At 45.7% G+C, this 23437-nt stretch overlaps 4 protein-coding genes and 1 pseudogene across 6 annotated transcripts; 4 read left to right on the top strand and 1 right to left on the bottom strand.

The window, feature by feature from the left end:
* Positions 1720 to 4211, top strand: LOC8081216 (protochlorophyllide-dependent translocon component 52, chloroplastic). Its single transcript, XM_021451522.1, has 6 exons — positions 1720 to 2433; positions 2578 to 2676; positions 2821 to 2968; positions 3078 to 3272; positions 3404 to 3594; positions 3703 to 4211. The coding sequence occupies exons 1-6, from the start codon at positions 1742 to 1744 to the stop codon at positions 3962 to 3964; spliced, it is 1587 nt and encodes a 528-aa protein (XP_021307197.1). The 5' UTR covers positions 1720 to 1741; the 3' UTR covers positions 3965 to 4211.
* On the top strand, positions 6469 to 7892 carry LOC110431717 (annotated as a pseudogene).
* Positions 7995 to 10522, top strand: LOC8061126 (protochlorophyllide-dependent translocon component 52, chloroplastic). Its single transcript, XM_021464947.1, has 6 exons — positions 7995 to 8860; positions 8982 to 9080; positions 9243 to 9393; positions 9504 to 9695; positions 9827 to 10014; positions 10094 to 10522. Exons 1-6 carry the CDS (start codon positions 8148 to 8150, stop codon positions 10350 to 10352), a joined length of 1602 nt encoding a protein of 533 aa, XP_021320622.1. The 5' UTR covers positions 7995 to 8147; the 3' UTR covers positions 10353 to 10522.
* LOC8081215 (elongation factor P) lies at positions 10612 to 18577 on the bottom strand. Its single transcript, XM_002463651.2, has 11 exons — positions 18260 to 18577; positions 17692 to 17722; positions 17587 to 17600; positions 17426 to 17476; positions 17233 to 17302; positions 13249 to 13315; positions 13075 to 13142; positions 12357 to 12480; positions 11714 to 11753; positions 11160 to 11227; positions 10612 to 10999 (listed from the first exon to the last, which is right to left on the bottom strand). Exons 1-11 carry the CDS (start codon positions 18458 to 18460, stop codon positions 10993 to 10995), a joined length of 741 nt encoding a protein of 246 aa, XP_002463696.1. The 5' UTR covers positions 18461 to 18577; the 3' UTR covers positions 10612 to 10992.
* Positions 19222 to 22794, top strand: LOC8081214 (5'-adenylylsulfate reductase-like 5). 3 transcript variants are annotated; one of them, XM_021450965.1, is made up of 4 exons: positions 19222 to 19492; positions 20928 to 21109; positions 21242 to 21354; positions 21887 to 22794. In XM_021450965.1, the coding sequence occupies exons 1-4, from the start codon at positions 19319 to 19321 to the stop codon at positions 22300 to 22302; spliced, it is 885 nt and encodes a 294-aa protein (XP_021306640.1). In that variant the 5' UTR covers positions 19222 to 19318; the 3' UTR covers positions 22303 to 22794. The 3 variants fall into 3 exon arrangements, with proteins under 3 accessions (XP_021306640.1, XP_002466254.1, XP_021306642.1); XM_002466209.2 differs by having other exon boundaries at positions 19223 to 19492; positions 21230 to 21354; XM_021450967.1 differs by lacking the exon at positions 19222 to 19492 and adding an exon at positions 19512 to 20502 and having other exon boundaries at positions 21230 to 21354.

Raw genomic sequence — 23437 nt, 5'->3', positions numbered from 1 at the left:
GCTTTTGAATGTTGGTGCACTTTGAGGGTACGAGGCAGATCATCCATTCGATAATCAGAGATTTGGGGATTGTTGCTTTGGACGTTTTCATCACGAATGGATGTCAAAACATAATAAACTTTGCTTTTAAATTTGAAATCTCCCTCTCATTTGTGAGTTCTCTTTTCCGTTGTTTTGCGATCAGTTGATAAGCTGAAAACTATACATGTAAGAACTTGGCTGTGCGTGGTCGCAGAGCCCGAACCCTTTTTTTAGAGAAGAAAAACATGATGGGCTGAAAATAAAAATTTTGCTAAATGTTTCCTAACGCGATAAAAATATGCTCAATCGTATCTCTGATGACCTGCAGCGCCCGAGAAGCTACATTACACAGCTGCCAACCGTACCGTGGAAACTAGAAAATAGAGGCCGTACGTGTCCCAAACTTTAACCATATCGTGTACGTGCGTGGTATGCATGAAGTGGCATGTTGTTTCTTTGAACAAAAATGCAGTACATGTGTAAATCATGCCTTCTTCACGTGTAAATATGAATCATGATCACCAGAATTTGATTCCTAGTAGTAGTAGGCGGAGTCGTATAGTATCCTCAGTTCTTTTATACTCGGCGTACTATAAAAAGAACTGAGAGTTGCTATGTTTTAGGTATCTAAATTTTTTAGATACTTTCATACAAGAATCTTATATACAACCCATTAGTACAATTTAAAATATAACTTATAAGAGATAATTTTCATTTTTTTTTCTATAGACATAACGACATTGTCTATTGACTGAACAAAAAAAAAAGGTAACTAAAATATAGATAGAAGAAGTGAAAAAATGGGATAACATTGGTGTTGGCTTAAAAAATTAATAACCTTGATGTAATGATGTTGGCTTAAAAAAACTATAGATCAATCTTTGATTTCTATCTTTTATCTCGGACAAGTGCTAATTGTCTCAATTGAAGATAAAAAGGGTAGTGTTCATAAAGCCAACTGTTCACTTCATATTTTATCTATCTACTACGTAGAGTTATATAATCAGGAGATATAACTAGAGGAAAACACAATAGGAAGATGTATTTTATTTCTAATTGAACTTTTGTTATCTTAGTGTAGGAGACTTTTTACCTATAATATTTTGGAGTTATATATACTCCATCCATTTAGAAATATGAGGAATTTTTAATTGTGCTTAAGATAGTTTGATTTAGGATAAAATTATATTATTATCTATTTCATAGAAAGGAGGGAGTACAACTTTCGCTATCATACAAAAATTACAAGTGAAAGAGCCAGAAATAGATGGCAACTTGGCAACTGAATGCTTCACTCGAATAAATGCCACCTTTTATTTATAGAGATATAATCATATTTATATTTTCATGTGCATTTAACTTTATATAATAGATAGCATGTTAGAGTGTTTATAAAAAAGATAAAGGCTTCTTATAGACTAGTTTTAGCGAAGATATCGCCAGAGTTTTATAAGCATTAAATAAGTTATCAACTAATCAAATATGTTGATATGGTACAATATTGATGAAGATGGAGAGGATGAAAATTTTACTGGGTGAAACAAGTTTTCTGAGAATAACGGGTTGCTCGCTAATTGACTTTACAAGGACTAACATTTTACAAGAACCACGTTTCGTTGACGCAGTAGGCCGGTCCACGTGTAAAGCAATGGCCTATTTCAGGCCTCCAGCTGCTAATGGCCGACCGGCGATCGCGACCACACTCCTCGTCCTCGCCGCCATGGAACTCCTCTCCCTCCACTTCCTGCACCCGCGAACCGGGCGCCCTTCACTTCCCCTCGCCGCCGCAGCGCCATCAAACACCAGGCGGCCGCAGAGCCGCACGTACCTGCTGGCGCCACCACGACGCACGCGCGGCGCGCCCCGGCTGTCGGTGTCCGCCGTGGCGGCCGAGAAGCCCCGAGCCGAGGAAGCGCCGCCGTCCCCGTCCAAGACGGAGGCATTCGATTGGCTAGACCAGTGGTACCCGATCGCCCCTGTATGCGACCTCGACCCGCGGGCGCCGCACGGCAAGGTGGTGCTGGGACTCAGCGTCGTCGCCTGGTACGACCGCGGCGCCGGCGAGTGGCGCGTGTTCGAGGACGCCTGCCCGCACCGCCTCGCGCCGCTGTCGCAGGGCCGCATCGACGGCAAGGGACGGCTCCAGTGCGCGTACCACGGATGGTGCTTCGACGGCGCCGGCGCGTGCGCGTTCATCCCGCAGGCGCCCGCCCTCGGCCCGCCGGTGCACGAGAACCGCAGGGCGTGCGTGGCGTCGTACCCCTGCGTGGTGCAGAACAACATCCTGTGGTTCTACCCGAGGACGGAGGCCGAGCACAGGGACGTGCTGCGGCGGAAGCGGCCGCCGTACTTCGCCGAGATCGACGACCCGTCCTACTTCACCACGTTCGGCATGAGGGATGTCTCCGTGGGGTAAAAAGCTCAGTCTTTGTTTGTTCTGAATGCAGTAGACAGCAACCTGATGCTTCGTTCTTCGATCCATTGCAGTAGCTGCATGAAAGAGACTACGATATTGATAATCTTCAGTTCTTCACCATGTCACCATTGCATTTGCAGGTATGATGTGGCGGTAGACAACATCTTCGACATTGCGCATGTCCCGTACGCGCACAAGGGGCTGCTACCCTACTTTCGCGACGAGGAAGATCCCGGAAGATACGTCCCTGACCTGAATACCTGATCGACGTCAATATCGATCGTCACTTCTTTACGCTTGGCGTTGCTCTGACGATGTCGATCGAATGCTTGACATTGTTTTGCCGCTAACTGGGGATGTTGGTTCCTTTAATTTCCTTTCACAGTTGAGCATGACCAAGAGTGCGGTGAGCCGATCAAGATGGAGATAGAGCATGCTGATGTGCATGGGTTCCTGTCCAAGATGAAAGGAGGCAGCATCCGGTTTGTGGCGCCATGCACGTTCCACGGCACACCTGCTAGTACCAAAGTGGTATGCATGCATGCATCTATCTCTTATATAGGTCTCCATCTTGTTTAATTGGATCATAGGTAGCTGCTAGTAGGGCAATCTCAGCATATGACGGTATTGTTTCTTGCAGGCTGCCGGTGGCGAGGCGGCAGTTTGGTTCATGCTGGTTGCCCTCATCATCCCTGTTGCTCCAGGGAGGAGCAGGGTGATCTGGGCGTTCCCGAGGAACGCCGGGGTTTGGCTCCACAAGCTCATACCACGGTGGTTCTTCCACAGCGTCACAAATCGGGTTATCGATTCAGATGTTTGCCTCATGCATGTTGAGGTAGGTAATTAACCCTGCCCAAAGCAATAAAATGCATAACAAATGGATGAGTGGTGTTACTAGATACAATATATTTCTTCTTCTTTTTGTATTTGATCCTATCTCATTGCTGAATATTTATCCATTTGTAGGAGCGCAAATTTGCCGCGGCGGGACTGGAAAACTGGCACAGATCTTGCTACGTGCCGACATCTTCAGACGGCATGGTGGTCGCCTTCAGGGACTGGTTCAGGAAACACTGCAACCATCAGGTTGGCTGGGGAGCCCCACAGCCCGACCACCAGCTGCCACCAAGCTCTACCAAGGATCATCTCCTGGAGAGGTATTAGGGGACCTAGATGGTCACCGAACACCATAGACTCGACATACACAGTAGTTCATTGTGGGCTTCGTGACACATATGCAATGGGATATCTTGCTGTGGTGGCAGGTACTGGTCGCACGTCGCGCAGTGCACGAGCTGCAGCGCGGCGCTGAGGAGCATGAGGCTGCTCGAGGTCGCGCTGCAGGTCATGTCGGTCTCCGTCATCGGATCCCTCGCCGTCGCCAAAGGGTCGTCGTTGCTCACGTCGGTTGTTCAGAGAGCCGTAGTTGTGACTGCAGCCGTGTTGTGCTTCATGGCGTCTCGGTGGCTTGCTACTTACATCGAGAAGAACTTCTATTTTCAGGATTTCATTCACTCTTACAACTGAGTTATACACTATTATAATCTTGGGGAAGTCATGGATGTTCTAGAGCTATTTGTTGCAGATTACAAGTTGTGCTAGTGGTGGGATAAGGCGTTTTGAATGTACGCAAAATGTCTTAGCTCGTGATAAACTTAAGTAGCTCTCTTTTAATTTTATCCATAACTAACGCCCTTCCCGGAAAAAGATAAGATGGTTACTATAGATGTTAGGTCAATTGTGATTTTTCATCTTGGTATGCTGCTCTTTTAAAAGTAGGACTAATAATATAAAGATTACTTAAGCTCTTGGTCAAGGGGGAGAATGTTAGGATTGATCTTGGCTCTGTCAATGACTTAACTGAATCTTGGGGACCTAGTAGCTACTCCCTCCATCTCAAAGTTATGATCATTCTAGCATTTGGTACCGAAAGCCAATACAGAAGAAAAAAGACCAAAAGCATCTACATTATCTCTCTCTCTCGCTCTCCTCCCCATTTGCATCTAGATCCAGGTTACTGGTGCACCTATCATGCCAAGCCCTCTGCCTCTTGCCGGTGGAGGAAAAGAGGAGGAAAGGCACTAGCGAAGGAGAAGAAGAAAGGGTGTGCCAGCTTGACACTGGCGGAGTGGCGGCTAGCAGCACACATCTTCACAACGAGGATTGTACATGGATCTCAGTGGAGCGATGGATGGGGAAGATCCACCTCCACGTTAGGCAATACGCCTGTGGGATAGACGCTCTGTCTCGACCGCTCTGCTTCAAGTGGATGCGGATGAAGGGAAGAGATAAAGGTTGAAACCTACAGGCTTCTTTAGGTGGGACCATGGTCTAAAACAACAGTTTCTATGAAACAATATTTGAATGTTACATAGTTCTAATGGAATGGAGAAAGTATTGACAAAGCCTTGTGATTAAAACATAAAAGAACGTGTAAGCAGATATCCTTCTCTGCCACCAAGAGAAGAGCGGCGATTTTGCTTATATTATTTTCTTGACACCCCATCTCGATCTTATCTACATTACAAATCAATGTCGTTATGTAAGCGGCGCTAAATGCGTGAAGTTGTGGTTCAATTAGATGTCCTTTTGAGTTGTTTCTTTTTTATCATGTTTCATCTATATCTCGATAAAAAAAAAAGAAACGCAATCTTACACAAAAAAAGAAAATGTTATACACATGAAGAGGAAATCACTTGGCGTGTCATGTGGTCATCCAACGTCCCTCGTGAGTCAGTGATCAAAAAAAAAAAAAACGTCCCTCGTGAGTCGTATGTGACTATACTTGGCTTCACCAGATCCAACCACTGATCGTGTGGTCACCCAAACGCCGCGCCCACACCCCACGGTCGCACGAGCTTTGCAATGGCGCGCCGCGCGGTAGCTGCTGATCGATCCGGCCGCTGGCGCCCTTGCCCGATCGCGACGCCGGGCATGCGCGCATGCATGCTGCCGACCGCGGCCACGCGCTCACACCGTATTATTTAGGCTTTGTTTGGTTCCACCAACTAAATTATAGCTAGCTAAACTTTAGTCACGGTACCTAAGAGTAGCTAAAATAATTTTAGCTAACTAAAATTTAGTAAGGGGAACTAAACATGCCCTTACTCCCTCCGTTCCAAACTATAAGGCTTTGTTTAGATTTAAAAACTTTTTGGATTTTGACACTGTAGTACTTTTGTTTTTATTTGACAAACATTGTCCAATCATGGAGTAACTAGGCTTAAAAGAATTGTATCGTGATTTACATGTAAATTGTATAATTACTTATCTTTTTTATCTATATTTAATGTTCTATGCATGTGCCGCAAGATTCGATATGATAGGGAATCTTGTAAAGTTTTGAGTTTTTGAATGCATCTAAACAATGCCTAATTCATTCCAAGAATTTTGAAGAGTCAAAGCATTTTTAAATTTGACTAAAAATATAGAATCATCTGGTTTTGTTTGGGTTCTGCAGTGTGCCTACCATGGCTGGTGCTTCGACGGCGCCGGCGCGTGCGCGTTCATCCCGCAGGCGCCCGCTCTCGGCCCGCCGGTGCACGAGAACAGCAGGGCGTGCGTGGCGTCGTACCCATGCGTGGTGCAGAACAAGATCCTGTGGTTCTACCCGAGGACGGAGGCGGAGCACAGGGACGTGCTGCGGCGGAAGCGGCCGCCGTACATCAAGGAGATCGACGACCCGTCCTTCGTCACCGCCTACGGCATCAGGGACCTCTGTTATGGGTAAACAAAACCGTCAGCCAAGCATCAGGGATCTCATGATTATAAATCCTTCTTGCATTATATTGCAAATTCACAATCCATCCCAGGTACGATATCTTGGCAGAGAACCTGATGGATCCTTCTCATGTCCCATATGCACACAAGGGCCTGATCCGCCAGCTGCGCAGAGCAGAAGATCCCGGGAGATACGTCCCTGATCTCTCATTCATCTTCGCCAATGCAAATTACCTTGAATTCTCAGAAAAAAGGAGCTTCATTTTCGAATCTTAGAACTAACGAAGAACATTCAGTGCCGCTGACTGAGAATGGTAGCGTTGCGTTTCTTTACAGTCGAGCACGACCGAGAAGGCGGCGGCCCGATGAAGCTGAAGATAGAGGAGGCCAGCATAGATGGGTTCCTGGCGTCCATGGAACGCGGGCACTGGAAATTCATGGCGCCCTGCACGTTCCACAGCTCAGGGACTAGCCAGCAGGTACGAACCCGCTCCCCCCACCTTCATAGAATCCATGAATGGAGCCATTCCACCAACAGAACGCCATTGTTGCATTGGTGGCCCTGCAGCCAAAGCCTGGCAGGAAGAAGGCGCCTCGGTTCATGCTCGTCGTCTTCTGCATCCCGGTGGGTCACTGGGTCCTGGCCGGAGCAGGCTCATCTGGGCGTTCCCGAGGAACTTCGGCGTGTGGCTGGACATGGTCGTTCCACGGTGGGTCTACCACATCGCCCAGAACCGCGTGCTGGACTCAGATGCCTACATCCTCCATGTCGAGGTAGCTACTGAAATGTCTGAACGTTCTACGATGCATGCATCACTCACTTGCTGCATACAGTATATCAGTGTCAACTCTAACATGTTGGAGTTGCAGGAGCGCAAGTTTGCCGCGATGGGCCTCGAGAACTGGCAGAGCAGGTGCTACGTGCCGGCATCGTCGGACGCCATGGTCGTGGCCTTCAGGAGGTGGTTCAGGAAGCACAGCAAGAACCAGGTCGGCTAGGCAACCCAACAGCCCGGCGGGCTGCCGCCGACCGCCACAAAGGACAGGCTCATGGAGAGGTACTGGTCCCACGTGGCGCAGTGCGCGAGCTGCAGCGCGGCGCTCAGGGCCATGAGGGCGGCCGAGGCCGCCTTGCAGGTCGCGTCGGTCGCCGCCGTCGGCTTCCTCGCCGTGGCCAGGGAGTCGGCGCTGCTCGCGTCGTCGCCTGCCCGGAGAGCCGTGCTCGTGTGCGCCGCCGTGCTGTGCTTCGCCGCGTCGCGCTGGCTCGCCGGCTTCATCCAGAGCAACTTCTTCTTCCAGCCTTCCAGGATTACTCGCATGCTTACAAGTGACGTCACGCGTTTCCGGAGGACGGGGATCCTGCGGTTTTGTTGATGGAGCTTGTGGTCTTCGAGAACTATGACTTTTTTTTTTTGACAGAGATAGTCTTTTTCCCTTTGCACAAACTGAGAGAGCCTTTTCGGACCGTTAACGAGCTGGGTTCGGTTTTGACCTTTTTGGGGCCGTTAACGGGCTGCGTGGTGTTTTGGTCTCTCGGGCCTTTTCCTTTGGTTCCCTTGGAAATTTGAGGCTGTTTATATTGGGAATTGTTGGCAAAATTAGGATGCAAGCGGACCTGTCAGTCAACTCGCAAATAGACTTAATTTTACATGAAAACCCACAAAAATTAAGTCTAGATAGGCTCGCTTGATTTCCTATACAAAATCACAGTTATCGTGGAATTGTGTGCTGTGTGCATCATTTTTGAAAGGCCATATGTGAGCTGTGTGCATTCCTGGCTGGATTTTTTTTTTCTACCATTTCCATGGGGCAGGTGCAGGTGATTGTGAGCTGCTGAATCGCCTGATCCAACTGCTACCGGCCCACAGGAGCGGCGTCCCCGCGACGCCACGACTCCCGCCAAACCACAGCCACGAGTTCCCGGCTCCCCAGAAGCCCGCCGAGTTTGCCCGGGGTTTCCACCGCGCTCGCCGCCGGCTGCCGCCGCGCGATGGACCCCCTCTCCCTTCTGCAGATCCCTCGCGCATCGCGCCCACCGCTCCCCCTGTCCGCGGCCGCCGCGCCATTGAGCTGCAGGAGGCTAAACGTAAGCGGCGGCGCGCGCCCCGTGCCGAGGCGGCTGCAACGCCGCGCCGCGCGGCTGTCGGTGTCCGCCGTGGCGACCGATACGCCGCGGACCGAGGAGGAGCAGCCGTCGCCGTCGCCGTCGCCGTCGCCGTCAGGGAAGGAGCAGTTCGACTGGCTGGACCAGTGGTACCCATTCGCCCCCGTGTGCGACCTCGACCCGCGCGCGCCTCACGGCAAGACGGTGCTGGGGCTCAGCGTCGTGGCCTGGTACGACCGCGGCGCCGGCGAGTGGCGCGTCTTCGATGACGCCTGCCCGCACCGCCTCGCGCCGCTCTCCGAGGGCCGGATCGACGACAAGGGCCGCCTCCAGTGCGTCTACCATGGCTGGTGCTTCGACGGCGCCGGCGCCTGCAAGTTCATCCCCCAGGCACCCGCCCTCGGCCCGCCGGTGCACACGAGCCCCAAGGCGTGCGTGGCGTCGTACCCCTGCGTCGTGCAGAACAACATCCTGTGGTTCTACCCGAGGGCCGACCCCGAGTACAAGGACGTGCTGCAGAGGAAGCGGCCGCCGTTCATCCCTGAAATCGACGACCCGGAGTTCGTCACCGTCTATGGCATCAGAGACCTCCCTTACGGGTAAACGATCCAGTTTTTTTTTCCCTGAGTTTTGATCCCAGAATCTATCCAGCTGCATGCCTGCATTGCACATTTGAACATTTGCAGTTCAGTCATTGTTTGTGGCATTGATGCATCGCAGGTATGATATTTTGATTGAGAACCTTTTGGATCCTGCTCATGTCCCGTATGCGCACAAGGGGATCATTCGCGGCATCCGCAAGAAGGAAGATCCTGGAAGATATGTCCCTGATCTAACACGAGTATCATCTCTTATGTTTGGCATTGCTAATGAAGTTGTTCTGTCAGTCCATAGAATTTGTTGGGCTTACTCAGTTGATGACAACGCTTGTTGCTTGGTGGCATGCTGCATAGCTGATAGGAGTTGTTTGTTTTTCTTCACAGTTGAGTATGATAGAGAGGGTGGCGGTCCATCGAAGATGAAGATCGAGCAGGCAAACATACAAGGGTTTGTGTCGCCGCAGGAGCGGGGCTACTTCCAGTTCGTCGCTCCCTGCACGTCGTTCGCCGCACCGTTTCCACAACCACAAGAGGTGTGAATCCCCTCCCTCTTTGTTAATGCAAGTGACACCGGAAGGAATTCGATGAACCATCTTAACAGACCAGCACTATTCACTGTTCTTGCCTCTTGGTGGTCGGGCAGGACAAGAAGAAGAAGGTGCCTCGGGTCATGCTGGTATTCTTATGCATTCCGGTCAGTCCTGGCAGGAGCAGGGTGATCTGGGCGTTCCCGAGGAACATTGGGGTATGGCTCCACCACATCACACCACGGTGGCTGTACCACGTCGGGCAGAATCTTGTATTGGATTCAGACATTTTCCTCCTCCATGTTGAGGTACATAGCTCAAGTTCTGTCAATGTCAGGCACAACAAACACCCAGATTATACTCTGGTCAATCTATCTCATACTCAAAGCTTAGTGACCCAGGCTTTTGTAACTCATATCTGCTGAATTCTTTTTGTTAGGAGCGTAAATTTGCCACGGTAGGGCTTGATAACTGGCAGAAAGCTTGCTATGTGCCCACATCGTCAGACAGCATGGTGGTCGCCTTCAGGAACTGGTTCAAAAAATTCTCCAAGAATCAGATCGGCTGGGCAACCCCACAAATCGATCAGCTGCCACCAACACCTACCAAGGATCAGCTCATGGAGAGGTAAACAAGCTAGTAATCTTCACACTGGCCTGAAACATCACACGGTCGCCAAGGAATTGAACTGTGATGCCCATGACAGGTACTGGTCACACGTGGCGCAGTGCACGAGCTGCAACGCGGCGCTGAAGGCCATGAAGGCGCTTGAGGTTGTCCTGCAGGTTGCCTCGGTCGCCGTCGTCGGGTTTCTCGCCGTCGCCAAGGAAACCCTGGTCACGTCGACTGTTCAGAGGGCCGCGGTCGTGTCGGCTGCCGTGCTATGCTTCGCTGCGTCCCGATGGCTTGCCAACTTCATCCAGAAGAACTTCTACTTCCAAGATTACATCCACGCCTACAAGTGACGCATTCAGGAATACCTGTGGTTTTCTTTAGGGGTGCTAGGAGTTTGTTATTTTGACTGTAAATGCAAATTAGGAACGTCTAGGAAGCACAAGAAGTTTTTTTTGGATATGGTTGCAACTGTATATAAATAAATAAATAAATTATCTTCATTGTTTGCTAAACTAGAAAACTGCAGATAAAGTTTGTTCTCGCAGTGTCGGCTGGCGATAGGATCTGATATTCTGCTGCAAGGCACTGATTATGAATTCATATGTAAGATACGAATCAACAGTCAAAACTTCGTATTTATTTGCATGAAATCCAGACAATCAAACCCAAATGAGTTCCGCAGAACAGTAAGCCATACAAGGGAATACAAATAATTTGAACGTATCTATACCAAAACAGCTTCTCTATCTCTGTTCCCCAAAAAGATTCCATGGTTCACCATGAATGGATTCTTTTGCATAAATATTTGAAACGAGGGCGAAATGAAAAGATCTGTGAGTACAAAATGTGTTGCTATTGGTAAAGAACTAAAATTATTGGTTGGTGTCGACCAAGCTTGACTGTTTACGGCAACTGCAGGAGTGAAAACTTATCCATTAGCCAAATCATACTCGCCCATTTGGGAGAACAAAACGTATCCACGATATCTGGTTATGCCCTGAAATGCAAGGAAAAAAACGTTTTAATCAGTTATGAAGAATTTAAATATCAAAAGACAGATAGGCACATGACAATCACAAATCACTGCAGATTACAAAAGTTAAATGGTATTCTTTTAATGATATAATAAGAAGATGACCAGACTTTCCATGACGTACCTCGTCATATAAGAATCATCGGCTGTACTGATTACAATCTTCTCACCCGCTTCAATAAAGGGTGGTGCCTAAGATAAAGTCAAAAAGTAGTGTTAGTAAGAAATAGTTCGAATACAGTATGTCGATGTTTATAAATTTTCAATCATTAGGAATAGGTTAAACTTCCAGAGAAATTTCAAGACAGAAGGAATTTATACTCAGGTACAATCAAGGAGCCACAATAATGGAAACAAGCAAGTGAACTAACCAGTTCTATGGTGGTAACAAAATTTAGTCGACAAAATTATATATAAAAAAAGGTAAGAGGTGAATGAATCATGAGAATAAGGCTTATGTGCATAAACTTTAAACGAAAATATAGATAAGTTGAAAGCTGTGCCGACTCCTCAACTAAAAATCATTTTGTTTCTGTACATACAAGTGAACTACAAAAAACATGCACAATGCCCTCTGCCCTGTGTTCCACAAAGAGAACAGCACTAGATCAACAAAGTGTATGTAATAACAGTAGTTCTAGGTAAGGAAATACTACAGAATGGTGGCCAGCAACTTACAAGCACTGAAAGACCATTGTCCAGCAAGACCCTTTTATACCTGCATTTATAACAAGCATGTGCTTAGTTAACTGTATAATACTGAGGCTCGGACATCTGACTATAAGAGATTATGAAGCAGGTATAGTAAAAAGGAAAAGTCAAAATTACTCCCCCAAAGTTTGGCCTATGTCCAGATAAACCCTTAAACTAATGTATGGCTCGATTTACTCCCCCAACTATTTCACTAGGTCCAAATTACCCCTTAACACGATTTTTTTGTCCCATGTACAAGTTGAGTTTTAATTTCAAATTACCTAGGTTGATGTAAGATGTGGCAGTGAAATTTGGCAAAGGTAAAGGATGAAGGAGCTAACTTAGACAATTCTGAACTAAATATGTAAGATTTGACCCACAGACTTGCTTTTGCAAGTTCTGACTGATGAAAACTAGACAACTTCCACAATCCAGCATTCCATTGCCTGCAGTTACTTTGCGTGTGCTTATGCTCAGTACTCTCTAAAGTCTCTATCTCTCAAATCAAATTTCTATTAATTTGTGTATACTGCCAACTAGAAAGCTCGCATTACCAGTCGATCACTACTCATTAAACAGCATTAACTTATTAAGAATAAATGGACGATGAAATAATATAAAAACTTACTGAGGTTGAGCAGTTAGCCCTTTTGTATTTGGCTGTGCTTCAACAACAGTACAAGTCACTCGTTGAGGAACTGTACCAGACATTGGCCGGCCATCAAAGTATTGTAGATTCACCTTCATTTCATCTGTTATAAGCAAGAAAAAAAGTAGGATTTTAACAAATACATTATCATAAACTCAATTGCAAACTGAGAAGATGAAATTAACATGGACACTGCAAATCTTCATAAATTGGCAAGCTGCCACGGCTGGGAACTATGAAAAATTTAGCCAAATATTACAAGGAAACTATAAAAACCATAAAAATTTCTACATTAGTAAATATCATCCTTATGGTGCTGCTACAGCACCATCAGATTTGATAGATGAGGGAAGGAGTCATATGAGAAGCTTACTGTACAAATGCAAAAACATAAGCACAGTTTTATTTTTGGAAACCATTAGAATTCCTTCTTATTGTTAATTACTACTCCCTATGTCCCAAAATAACTGTCGTTTTGGGTTTTCATGTCACAAGTTTAACTAGATTTATAGAAAATACGTGCAACATTTATATCTCCAAATAAATTTGTTAACAAAAACTAGATTAAGAGATCTTTCCGATGCTACTAATTATGTATCATAAGTATTAATATTTTTTAATATATATTTAATCAAAGTTGTTTCTCGGGAAGCAAGAACGACAGTTATTTTGGGACGGAGGGAGTACTCAGTTAAACCTTTCAGGTATGCTGCAGCTTTGCCAAACAGTTCCTTCGAAACTTCAAGTTGCTCAAATGTTTCAGGCCTGGCAAAGAAAGACACCAGATTATAGACCACGATTAAAAATAAATACTGGCATCATCACAGCTTAGCATGTGAATAGATAATGACAAGAAAGAAATGAAACCTACTCCATAAGTGTCACAGTATCTCCTTCCTGATACAGATATGTGAATGACTTCTCCTCAACAAAAACTCCTGTGTGTTCAGACAGAACATTTAATAATTAGACTAACATTGTAAATACGATTGTTTAAGTCTAAAAGGTAGACGAACTGAAGCATTAAACTGACACCTATAACACTCCAAAATTTCTATTATGGATTGTTATTAGGAAAACACTAAATAAAATGAAGGATTTAAATTTTTTCTAAAATATTCCAAGATTTATCTAATTGTTGATAATTCAAAAAGAGAAAATGTGGAATTTTAAAACTTTTACAAAACTAAGTGAAGAGTGTTTTGCTGTTGTTGTGTGCTTTGTGCTCTAGCTTGGTTGCTTGTGTGAGAAAAATGAATTTCAAAATTTCTAGCAAGCCACGTTTAGGCCCTTTTCGGTTTTTGGAAACATAAAACACCAAAAGTCTTATTTCAAAGCTATTTCTGATTTGAGTTTGAAAAATAATTTGAAAATGTGTTCGAAATAAAATATGTTTTGTTTTAAAAAATAGCCCAAAAATTATGTTCCAAAAATAATCTTTTATTGCTAGTCAAATCTTGGTTTCAAAACCGTATTAGGAATGCCCTTTCAGGAGATTGGAGAGCCTTTTCTTTTTGTTTTTATTCTCTCTTTGTTTTTGGCCCAGCAATCGCTGGCGGCCCAGCCCAGGTTGACTCCCTCTCCTCTCCTTCCCGCGCGCATCTGGCCCAACTGGCCTGCTCCTCGAGCCCGCGCGCGCCCTCTCTGTTTTGGGCCTTGGCCCAACGCAGCAGTAGCAGCCGAGCCAGCCCAACCAAGCAGCTGCCGCTGTGCCTCTGCTCGGCGGGCCCCGTTTGCCAGTCAGTCTCAGTCGCTGACGCTGCGGACCCGCACGTCAGGCCCATCCCCTACCTCCGCATCGGACGGGAGCCACAGCTGACGCTCGATCCTCCTCGTGCGCGCGAACCGAGGATGCTCGGGGCTATAAAGGGGCTCGCCCCTGCGTACCGCACCTCCCTGCTAACCCTAGGAGGAGCCGCCGCCACCTCGCATGGCCTACCCGCCGCCGCCATTGCCGCAATCAACCGGAGCTTGAGTCATCGCCGTCGATCTCCTCCCCTGCAGCGCCCCAGGCGACGAGGACCAACCCCGAGCTCCGCACGGAGGTGAGCGACCCGCCGCGCTCTCTCCCATCCCCTCTCCCACTCCGACGTGCCCGCACGAGCTCGCCGTTGATGCGCAGCCATGCCGAGCCCGCTTCGCCGCCCCTAGCGCCGTCCCCGGCCACCGGCAGCCGTCGTGGACTCGGCCAACAGGTTCGCAACGCCGAGCTGCACCCACCCATGCCCTCTCTTCGGCCGGCCATGCCACGTAGCGGCAGCGCCGCCCTACTCCGGCGAGCCACCACCACGCGCCGCCGCGAGCCGCACCGACCCGGCGACCTTCACCAGCCGCGCCCCTCCCAACCGTCCGATCTGAGCCGAGCGGCTCAGATCTGATGCGCGCGTAGCGTGCAAAGTACGCATCGCTCCTCGCCACGGCTTCTCTTCCTGCACTCATACACTTGGCCCACCATAACAGTTGGAAGCCACTGTTTATTATCGAGGTTTTTACATGTATGTCATTAAAAAAATTGTAATTACTTATACGCCATTAAAAAATTGAGTTCTTACAGCTGCCACTGCTCTAAACTTTTTTTAGTCATTTATGCCATTTCCCTCAGATTTGGCTCTAACGGTGTCAAACCACGAGTGTGAAAAGTCAAAAATACCCTAAAGCTGAATATGTAATTAACTTTTTTAGCATTTTAATGACCTCAAATGAAAAAACTCAGAACTACAAAATTGTAGATCTCGACAATATCTATAAGTTTTGTATAAAAATTATTTTCATTGAATTCCATACAAAAAATATATGATTTGATATGATTAATACGTCTTAGAAAAAATATTTTTTATATAAAATCAAATAAACATATTTTTTATATAAATATTGTTGATCTCGACAAGATCCACGACTTTTTAGTTTTGAGTTTTTTCATCTGAGACCGTTAAGATGTTGAAAAAAATTAATTGGATATTTAGACATGAGGGTATTTTTGACTTTTCATACATGCAATTTAACACCGTTAGAGTCAAATCTGACGGAAGTGGCGTAGAGGGTAAAGAGTTCAAAGCAATGGCAATTGTGAGAACTTAACTTTTTAATGGCTTGTAGGTAATAACTAAGTAATTTTTATAATGGCATACATGTAAAGCCTCTTTATTATCCCCTTTCCATGCCAATGGTAGCCACGCCAATACGGGCGTGATTGGTTGCCCGTATAGGATGGTGCAAAGACCCATCCGAGTCCATTTACGTCAGCAGGCTCATGTTTGGTTTCCTACTCGCACCATTTTCCTGCATCATCTCGTGCTTTTCCACCCCTCCATCCCGACCCCACCCCCGTCTCCTCAAGGCGAGCTTCGCTCGCGAGCCGGGACGACGCGTCGCAGCGAAAGGAACCCCGGGCGCGCGGGGGAAGGTTTGGCGAGGGATGGATCCCTCAGGGCGTGCGCGGTTCTGGAGTTAGGGTTACCGCCGCCATTTCTCCAGTCCTCTCCATCAGGGCGTGCACAGTTTGCCTAGGGTTCGTGTTATTTTTCTTGCTCGTATCCATAGATTTGTGAGTTCATGATGCAAACCGCTAGCTCCTAGCTCAGGTTTGTTTGTTTCACTATGATTCTGCTATGGATAACTGAGCTCAGTGCATGGGTCGATGATTATTACTGTTTCCTGCTAGATTAGGCGGTGAGCTCAGTGCATGGGTCGATGATTATTACTGTTTCCTGCTAGATTAGGCGGTGGAGGAGCACCTGATGGTGCGTCAGCCCTGTATGTCTATGTAATCTGAGGTGGGTTCTTGCTTAGCCTATGATGCAATGGCTCTTTTTGTTACCGTATTTCTGATCCTTTGTCAACGCAACCGAATGGTGAATGCCATTCTAGATGGCTGACAGTGGACTTTTATGAAGTCATTGTTTATTTGTGCCACCAATGATGAAATTATTATGCATGTTCTTTAGCTGAGGCCAATTGGTTTTATATAACTGGTACATGTTCTTTAGCAAGGTCCAGTTTTGAGGCCAATGATGATACAATTGAGACTTATTTTGATTTGTTTTTTGTCACTTGATATCTGTGTATCTGATGCAAAACATTGGTGGTAAGGTTACCAAACTCATACATAGGTGATCACAACTCATTCCTATACATTCAGCCAAACACATGCAACTGAACTAGTCCATGCAGCAAAATGGCACATGCAGGCAACCAAACAGGATCATGCTCATGCTGTACAACACCTTTTTTGGCAACCAAACACGGGTACTTGTATGGTTTTGGCTTGGCTAAAACCAGCCTGAACTACCTCTCCGTTCCGGATCTATTGCTCATGAGCAACCAATCACGCCCTACAAGGCTATCAGCTCAAGCTCTGTCTAGGGAAGTTGGCTAAACAGGAAGGCTGAAACTTAGCTTGGATGGACTCTAAAAAAATTCGGTTAGATATGGTATTGTAGTCTTTTGTACTTTCTCGAATACTTTTAATATAGTGATTATAGTGTATACTTATGTGCAAAAATAATACAATCATGTCCATCAAATTAATTGCAGCATTAATACAGTAAACAATTCTGGAGAGGTTATTGTTCATGATTATCACATGAGATATTGGCCCTAAGACTACCAACTAGCTGGTCAATATATACCGGTTTCTACATCACAATTATGTAGATTCTATCTGGTCACTAATTCAATTTAGTTTGTTCAATCATGTTCCATGACTGCCTAAAATTGGCTTTGCACAAGTGAGCAGGGGAGAGGGGGGTTGCGATGTTTACATTCATGGGGGCAGAGCCTTAGGCTAAGGCTTGTATGGCTACATCTTAGCTGTTAAAGTTGTGTTTTATATAAGAAAAAGAAAAAGAAATCATACTCTCAAGGGCCTCATCAGTACGAAATCTTTCTGTTAATTTGTTTCCAGTGTCAACATCCCTCAGTTCGACCTGCAATAGTCAAAGTGTTCAAAATAAAACAGAACAAATATTGACCGCATGAAATTCTGAGAGTGAAGCATGTGGCGCCAGTTGCTGCAGGAGATAAACTATGAAACAAATAAAATGAATGACCTGTATTGTGGCTCCTCCTCTTCCTTGATGCGAATGTTGTGCTTTTATTACCTGAACAGAACACAAGCAAGTCAGCAAAACCATACGGTGCTTTTCTTGTAATGAACACAGGTATAACAGGGACTACCAATGAATGCATAATACAAGAAGAACTTCAGTACCTGATAAATGCGACCTTGAATTTTAAGGTTGGCCAATGGGATAAGTGAGTAATAATCCATGATACTTGAAAGAAAAAGTAAAACACTAGAGATGTAAGTTCACACCTCTTCTTTGTATGATATTTCCAAGTTTCACCTACAATATATGAAGACAGTCCCAGAGTTAATCACCGCGTAATGCTTCTTAAAAGAGAAAAGAAATGAACAAAGCATTTGGAGGACAGAGGACAGGTTAGCATTACATAAAACGATCATTCCTGCACATGCATGTTTTGCCATGGGTAAGGCTGTAAGACTTTCTACTGACGGCTACATCTAGCTGTAGTGAATTTGCTTCAGAAGGACAGCCCTTTACTGCACCGGGTATTACACAATTTGCGCATTTCAACTCATGTCATGAATTCAATAGATGTATGATAATGACTACCGTAATTAACCTGCGGCTATACCCTGCACTACGTTCCATACAACATGCTTCTGTAGCCTGAACTGAATAAATTCCCCCGGAAACACAAAAGCAACTAAGCCATGGCACCATTTCTGGCGAAACAAACAGGACATGTAACTGGACCAAAGCCATTATACAAGCCAAGCTAAACCCGGGACATAGATCAAACTAGAATGATCACAGAAAAAAGAGGAAGACGAGAGTCACAGAGGAATCCGTGCGTACGTCGGAGCCGAGCATCTTGACGCCGCGGCGCTGGGTGGCAGCCCACGGAGCAGCGGCAAGTGAGCCCGAGGTGGCCGGCGGGGCCCACCGCGCGGCGGCGCCCGCCAGCGTAGCGACCGCATGGGCGCGTCCGCTGTGCGCAGCGTAGAAGAGAGGGAGGCGGCGGGAAGCCTCAAGAACCTTCCGCCGGAGGATCTGCATCGCAAAGTCGGCGCTGCTCCTCCTTGCACCTTGACCTTGCGCCTTCGCTGAGAGGAGAGGAGAGAGAGGATCGAGCACGACACCCTATGGGCCGACCCTAACATTTTCGGGCGGATTCAGGCCCACGATCTGGGGTCTTGTTTAGATCCAAAAAAATTTTACATTTTAATATTGTAATATTTTTTTTGTTTCCATCTATAACATTTGATGTGACGGATTAAAGAAAATTTAATTTTTTTTGGGTGAACTAAACAAGGGTCTTGTTTCCTAAAATTTAAAAACTTTTTAAGATTCTCCGTTACATCGAATCTTGTGTCACATGCATGAAGCACTAAACATTGACGAAAACAAAAACTAATTACACACTTTGTCTGTAAATTACGAGATGAATCTTTTGAACCTAATTAGTCTATGATTGGGTAATATATCAAATAAAAATTAAAATGCTACCGTACCGAAATCTGAAATGTTTTCGGAACTAAACAACGCCAGGTCCGGGTCATTTTCGTATTTGTTAGCTATTACTTATTTTTTTTCTGATTGGGTGGTCCCGGAAACCAGAAAGAGGATGCCGCTGCAGCGCTGCCGTCATGGGCCCCGCTGTCTCCTGCCCGAGGGAGGTGAGCCGCCAGGCGCCAGCTGCAGCGCCCTAGCCAACCAGGCGGCAGCACGCACGCGTCCCCACTGGCCACCACCACCCGCGCCCGCACCCAAAATAACCTCTCGCGGATTTTTCCTTTCGCCAAATCCAGCCTCCACACGCGGAGAAAATTGCGAAGCGGAACCGACAGAGAGAAAGATAGAGAGAGAGAGAGAGAGAGAGAGAGAGGAGGGAGGGGAGGGAGAAGGCGAGAGAAGATGCGCTGCGCCGCCGCCGCGCTTGCGGTCGCCCTCATCGCTGCCGTCGCCGGCGCAGCCGCCGCGGGGTCGCCGGCCGCGGGCACGTGCGCGCGGAGGGGCGCGCCGCCGTTCCTCGACGCCGTCGGATCCCGCTGCCCCTTCGTCCGGATCGAGCCGTCCCCGCCTCTCGAGGTAGGTCCACCGCCCAATCGTCGAGCCAAACGAGCCCGCGACTAAACCGCGGCGTCTCTCGCCGGTCGCGGCCTCTTCCTGTCAAAATCTCTACATTTCAACGCGGCAAATAGTGGTGACGCGCTGTTTTTTTTAATAATCTGCTGTCGATATTTACGATTTGCTTGCTAACCAGGCGATATTAGAGGGAGACAGGCAAAGATGCCGTGATTTTCTTTTTGGTAGCCACAAATATTATCAACCAAGTGTGAATCTTGTGGCTTGCTATTTAGTCCTTCCTCTTTAACAACTGAAACATCAAAATTAGTACTATGGGAACCTTTTTAAGCACAATTATGCAATAAAACATGGCAAATGAGTAATCCATGTCTCTCAATAAACCTTTGCTGGCGTAGAAAATTTGTTGATGAATGCAATTGGCCAATATAATAAACAGAAGAAGGCTAGTGTACCTCCCTCAAAAAAAAATAGGCTAGTGGACTTAGACAGTGCAACCTGAGTGAGACTTCTGGATGTTCTATGTGTTCATGCTTTGCACTGGCAGTATTAGTTGTTTCTTCTGTACATTATATTGAATATTCTAAAATTTAAATTTCAGTTTATTAGCTACTAGATATATGTAAACTTTTAGGAAAAGTGAAAACCTACTTGTACATGCAGTGATTAGGATATGGGATGGTGGTTTGGATTTTGAAAGTTTCCACTAAACTTGTAGCATATATTTTAGAGTTAAATGCACGAGGGGCCCTCGAATTTGTAAGTGTGCGTCACATAGCCCTGAACTTTGAAAATGCATTTCTGCCCCCCCTAAACTTGTTAAGTGGTACACCACAGGACCATACTTGCCACACGGGCATTTTTTGCTGATGTGTCATTGCTACGTGGTGAAAAAGAAAGCACCAAACCCCCCTGAAACCCAATCTGTGTCGCCGTCGTCGGCGCGGAGACGCCTCCACACAGAGGTGCTTGCCGTCAGGAAGGACAACGAGGGGAGCATCAGGGGTTGGAGGGTGAGATGGCACACGCTTGGCCCTGGTGCATTTAACTCTATATTCACGATGTTTCAATATTTGATTGGTGGTGATAGTATGTGCACCTATTTACAGAGCTGAAAAGCTGTGTTGCAACTAATAGGATTTGTCAGAAGAATGGGGAAATTACGTGTTCTTAACTTTTGGTTTATCGTGTCACTGAAATGGGAAATAGTGTCAACCTAAAACTATTACTTCTGTGGTGACACCCTGCAATTTGTGTTGATTGTGCTAATTTTCTGCAGATCGATGAACCATCTTTACTTTTAGCCGCTGTTGCGCATATAGTGCCTCGTTTATTGATTATTATAAATTAAATTTTCTGGCAGTGCAATGAATGTGGATAGTTTGTATTGCAAATTATGAAAGTTGTAGTTTCTTAAATACCTTGTCTTCTACTGAAGGTGAGAGGAGAGGCTGTTGATACTGAGTTGAACCTTCGAAGGAGGGGTGCTTCATACTTCATTCTCTTTTATGCTGCATGGTGTCCATTTTCGAGCAAATTCCAACCAACATTTGAAGCTCTTAGCACGATGTACCCTCAGATACATCACTTTGCTGTTGAAGAATCTTCTGCTACACCAAGGTTTGTGAATGTTGAACTTGTTAGTGTTAGACTGTTGAATTGATACAGTTTGTCCCTTGAACAAATATTGTTTGTTCAGTGGATTTATATAGCTCATTGTACTGCATCTGCTTACTGTAGTTTGTTTTCAAGATATGGAGTCCGTGGTTTCCCAGCCATTCTTTTTGTAAATGAGACTACGATGGTTCGATATCGGGGTTCAAAAGATCTTAACTCTCTGGTCAATTTCTATAAAGAGACTACAGGTACCATTGTTGCTCACCTTGTTCATGCATACATAGGTTTATTAAATGACCACGAATTCTTTCAAATATGCTTTACTTGAGACTTGAGAAAACTTATGATTGAGCATACAGTCACTGGGTTCTGTTTTTTGTCAGAACTTATTTGGATAATTATTGCTTTGCTACTATAATTGGATAAGTTCTTTTTGGTTCTTAACCTAGGGAATTATTGCTGCTGTCTAATGGTGAATCAGCTGTACCCTTGAATGAATAAGCCCCATGATGCTCTTGACCCCCATGTGGCCGTGCACCAAGATTGCAATCTTACTATGACATTATACTCTTTGAGGTCTTTAAATGATTGATGCTTATGTGTACACCAGCGGCATGGGGTAATAGTTTAAGGGGCTATGGGGCATACTCTATAACTCCAGTTTCCAAACAACTAAACAGGCAATTGGCGCATGCTACATTTGTGGTCTTGTGGATAACTATCACTGATTTGCTTATAGTACTTGAAAGCATATTTCTGAAGGGTGTTTTCCTGCTGCAGGTCTCGATCCAATTGCATATATTGATGTTGTCCACCAAGAGAGCACAGGAAGCTTGAGCTCAGTTATGCCATGGGATCGTTCTCTGCGTGAATTTGCCAAAGATGAGCCATATTTGTTAGCTGCAGTTCTTTTTATCATCCTGAAGGTTGCAGCGCACTTCATACCTGTTGTCATGTCTCATCTGAGAGCTTTCTTAGTTGTCCGTGTCCAAAACTTGAACCTAGGGATCCGTAGGGGATCAAACCAGCTCTTGGAACGAGCATTGAATGTTCTTGATATGAGGAGGCTTTGGAGCAAGCTGAGACTGAGCAACAAGGCAACGGACTTGAGGAAGGGAGCAAGTAATGCACGAGCTTGGGCTTCCTCATTTGCTTCTGTTTCACTGGGTGAACCATCATCTTCGAGACAAGCGTAGCCATTTTGGAGATGTTTGTTAGGGTAGCTGCTCACATGGTGCAAAACTATTTAATCTTTGCTTCCCATCCTGCTATGTAGCACTGTTTCTGTGCAGTCAGGAAGGGGAGAAACCTTACAGGCATGTAAATTTTGAGGACATCATGTGCTGTTGTATATTAGGATTACCTTTGCATTTGCTAATGCAACCCCTAATCTTCCTGTCCATTAACTAGAGTTATTTGGCCATGTATCATGAACATCTTTGTAGGTTTTTTAGGATTTCTCTCCGTTTGTGGTGATGTATTGGTAGTTTACACTGTAATCTCCATTAAAGAACTTGTTGTATGGCTGTGATTGAAGAGCTTGAAGCTGGGCCCTACTCTGTGGAACTCAGTTCCTATCTTCTTGTAGGCTGTGATTGCTGCAGCAGCGCCGTGGCTGCTGCTGCAGTAACCACTCCTACATATACTGTGGCAGCAGCAGCTGGGAGTATACAAGGTCATGTAAAATATGAATTGCTCCCTTTTCAATGAATTTTGTTGTTTCTTCCGACAATTTTTTCCTGAAGTTTACATTGTTGCGTGCATGATTCTTCTCCAGCACTGTTGGTACGCAACAATGTAAACCTCAGGAAAAATTGTCAGAAGAAACAACATCTCTACATCATTTCTGCCGAAGCTTCAGTACGGTACGGGTGTCTCCTGTACCTGTTGGTCTTAACTGGTGTTCCTTTCTTAGTTCATGTTTACTTCGTTTTATTGTATCCTTTGCTTGAATCGCCTCTGTTATCTGTTATTCTATGAATTTTATTTTGTTTGACTTGCATAAAACATTCTGGAAACCCTTCCCATAACTTGAAAATGATGGGCGTGGATCTGCATTAGGTGGCACTTGGCAGTGGCACCCAAATTCTGACAAGACAACTGCTGATAGAGAAAGATTTAATGAATTTGCTATGTTGTCTAATTATGACTACGAAGTAACATTGAGTATATCTCAGAAATTCTGGGACCACCGGATCAGTTTTAGTTTGCAAAACAAAATACTGTGAACTATTTTGAGGCTATTTTAAGGCTGTCTAAATAAGACTACCGTAGGTTTTGTTTGCCTCTGTTGAGACTTCTTGACCTATGGGCGCAGTATTTAAATCGGTA

This window comes from Sorghum bicolor, chromosome 1 (genome assembly GCF_000003195.3).
Source record: "Sorghum bicolor cultivar BTx623 chromosome 1, Sorghum_bicolor_NCBIv3, whole genome shotgun sequence".
Taxonomy (NCBI): domain Eukaryota; kingdom Viridiplantae; phylum Streptophyta; class Magnoliopsida; order Poales; family Poaceae; genus Sorghum; species Sorghum bicolor.
This window is presented reverse-complemented; position numbering and strand designations above follow the sequence as displayed.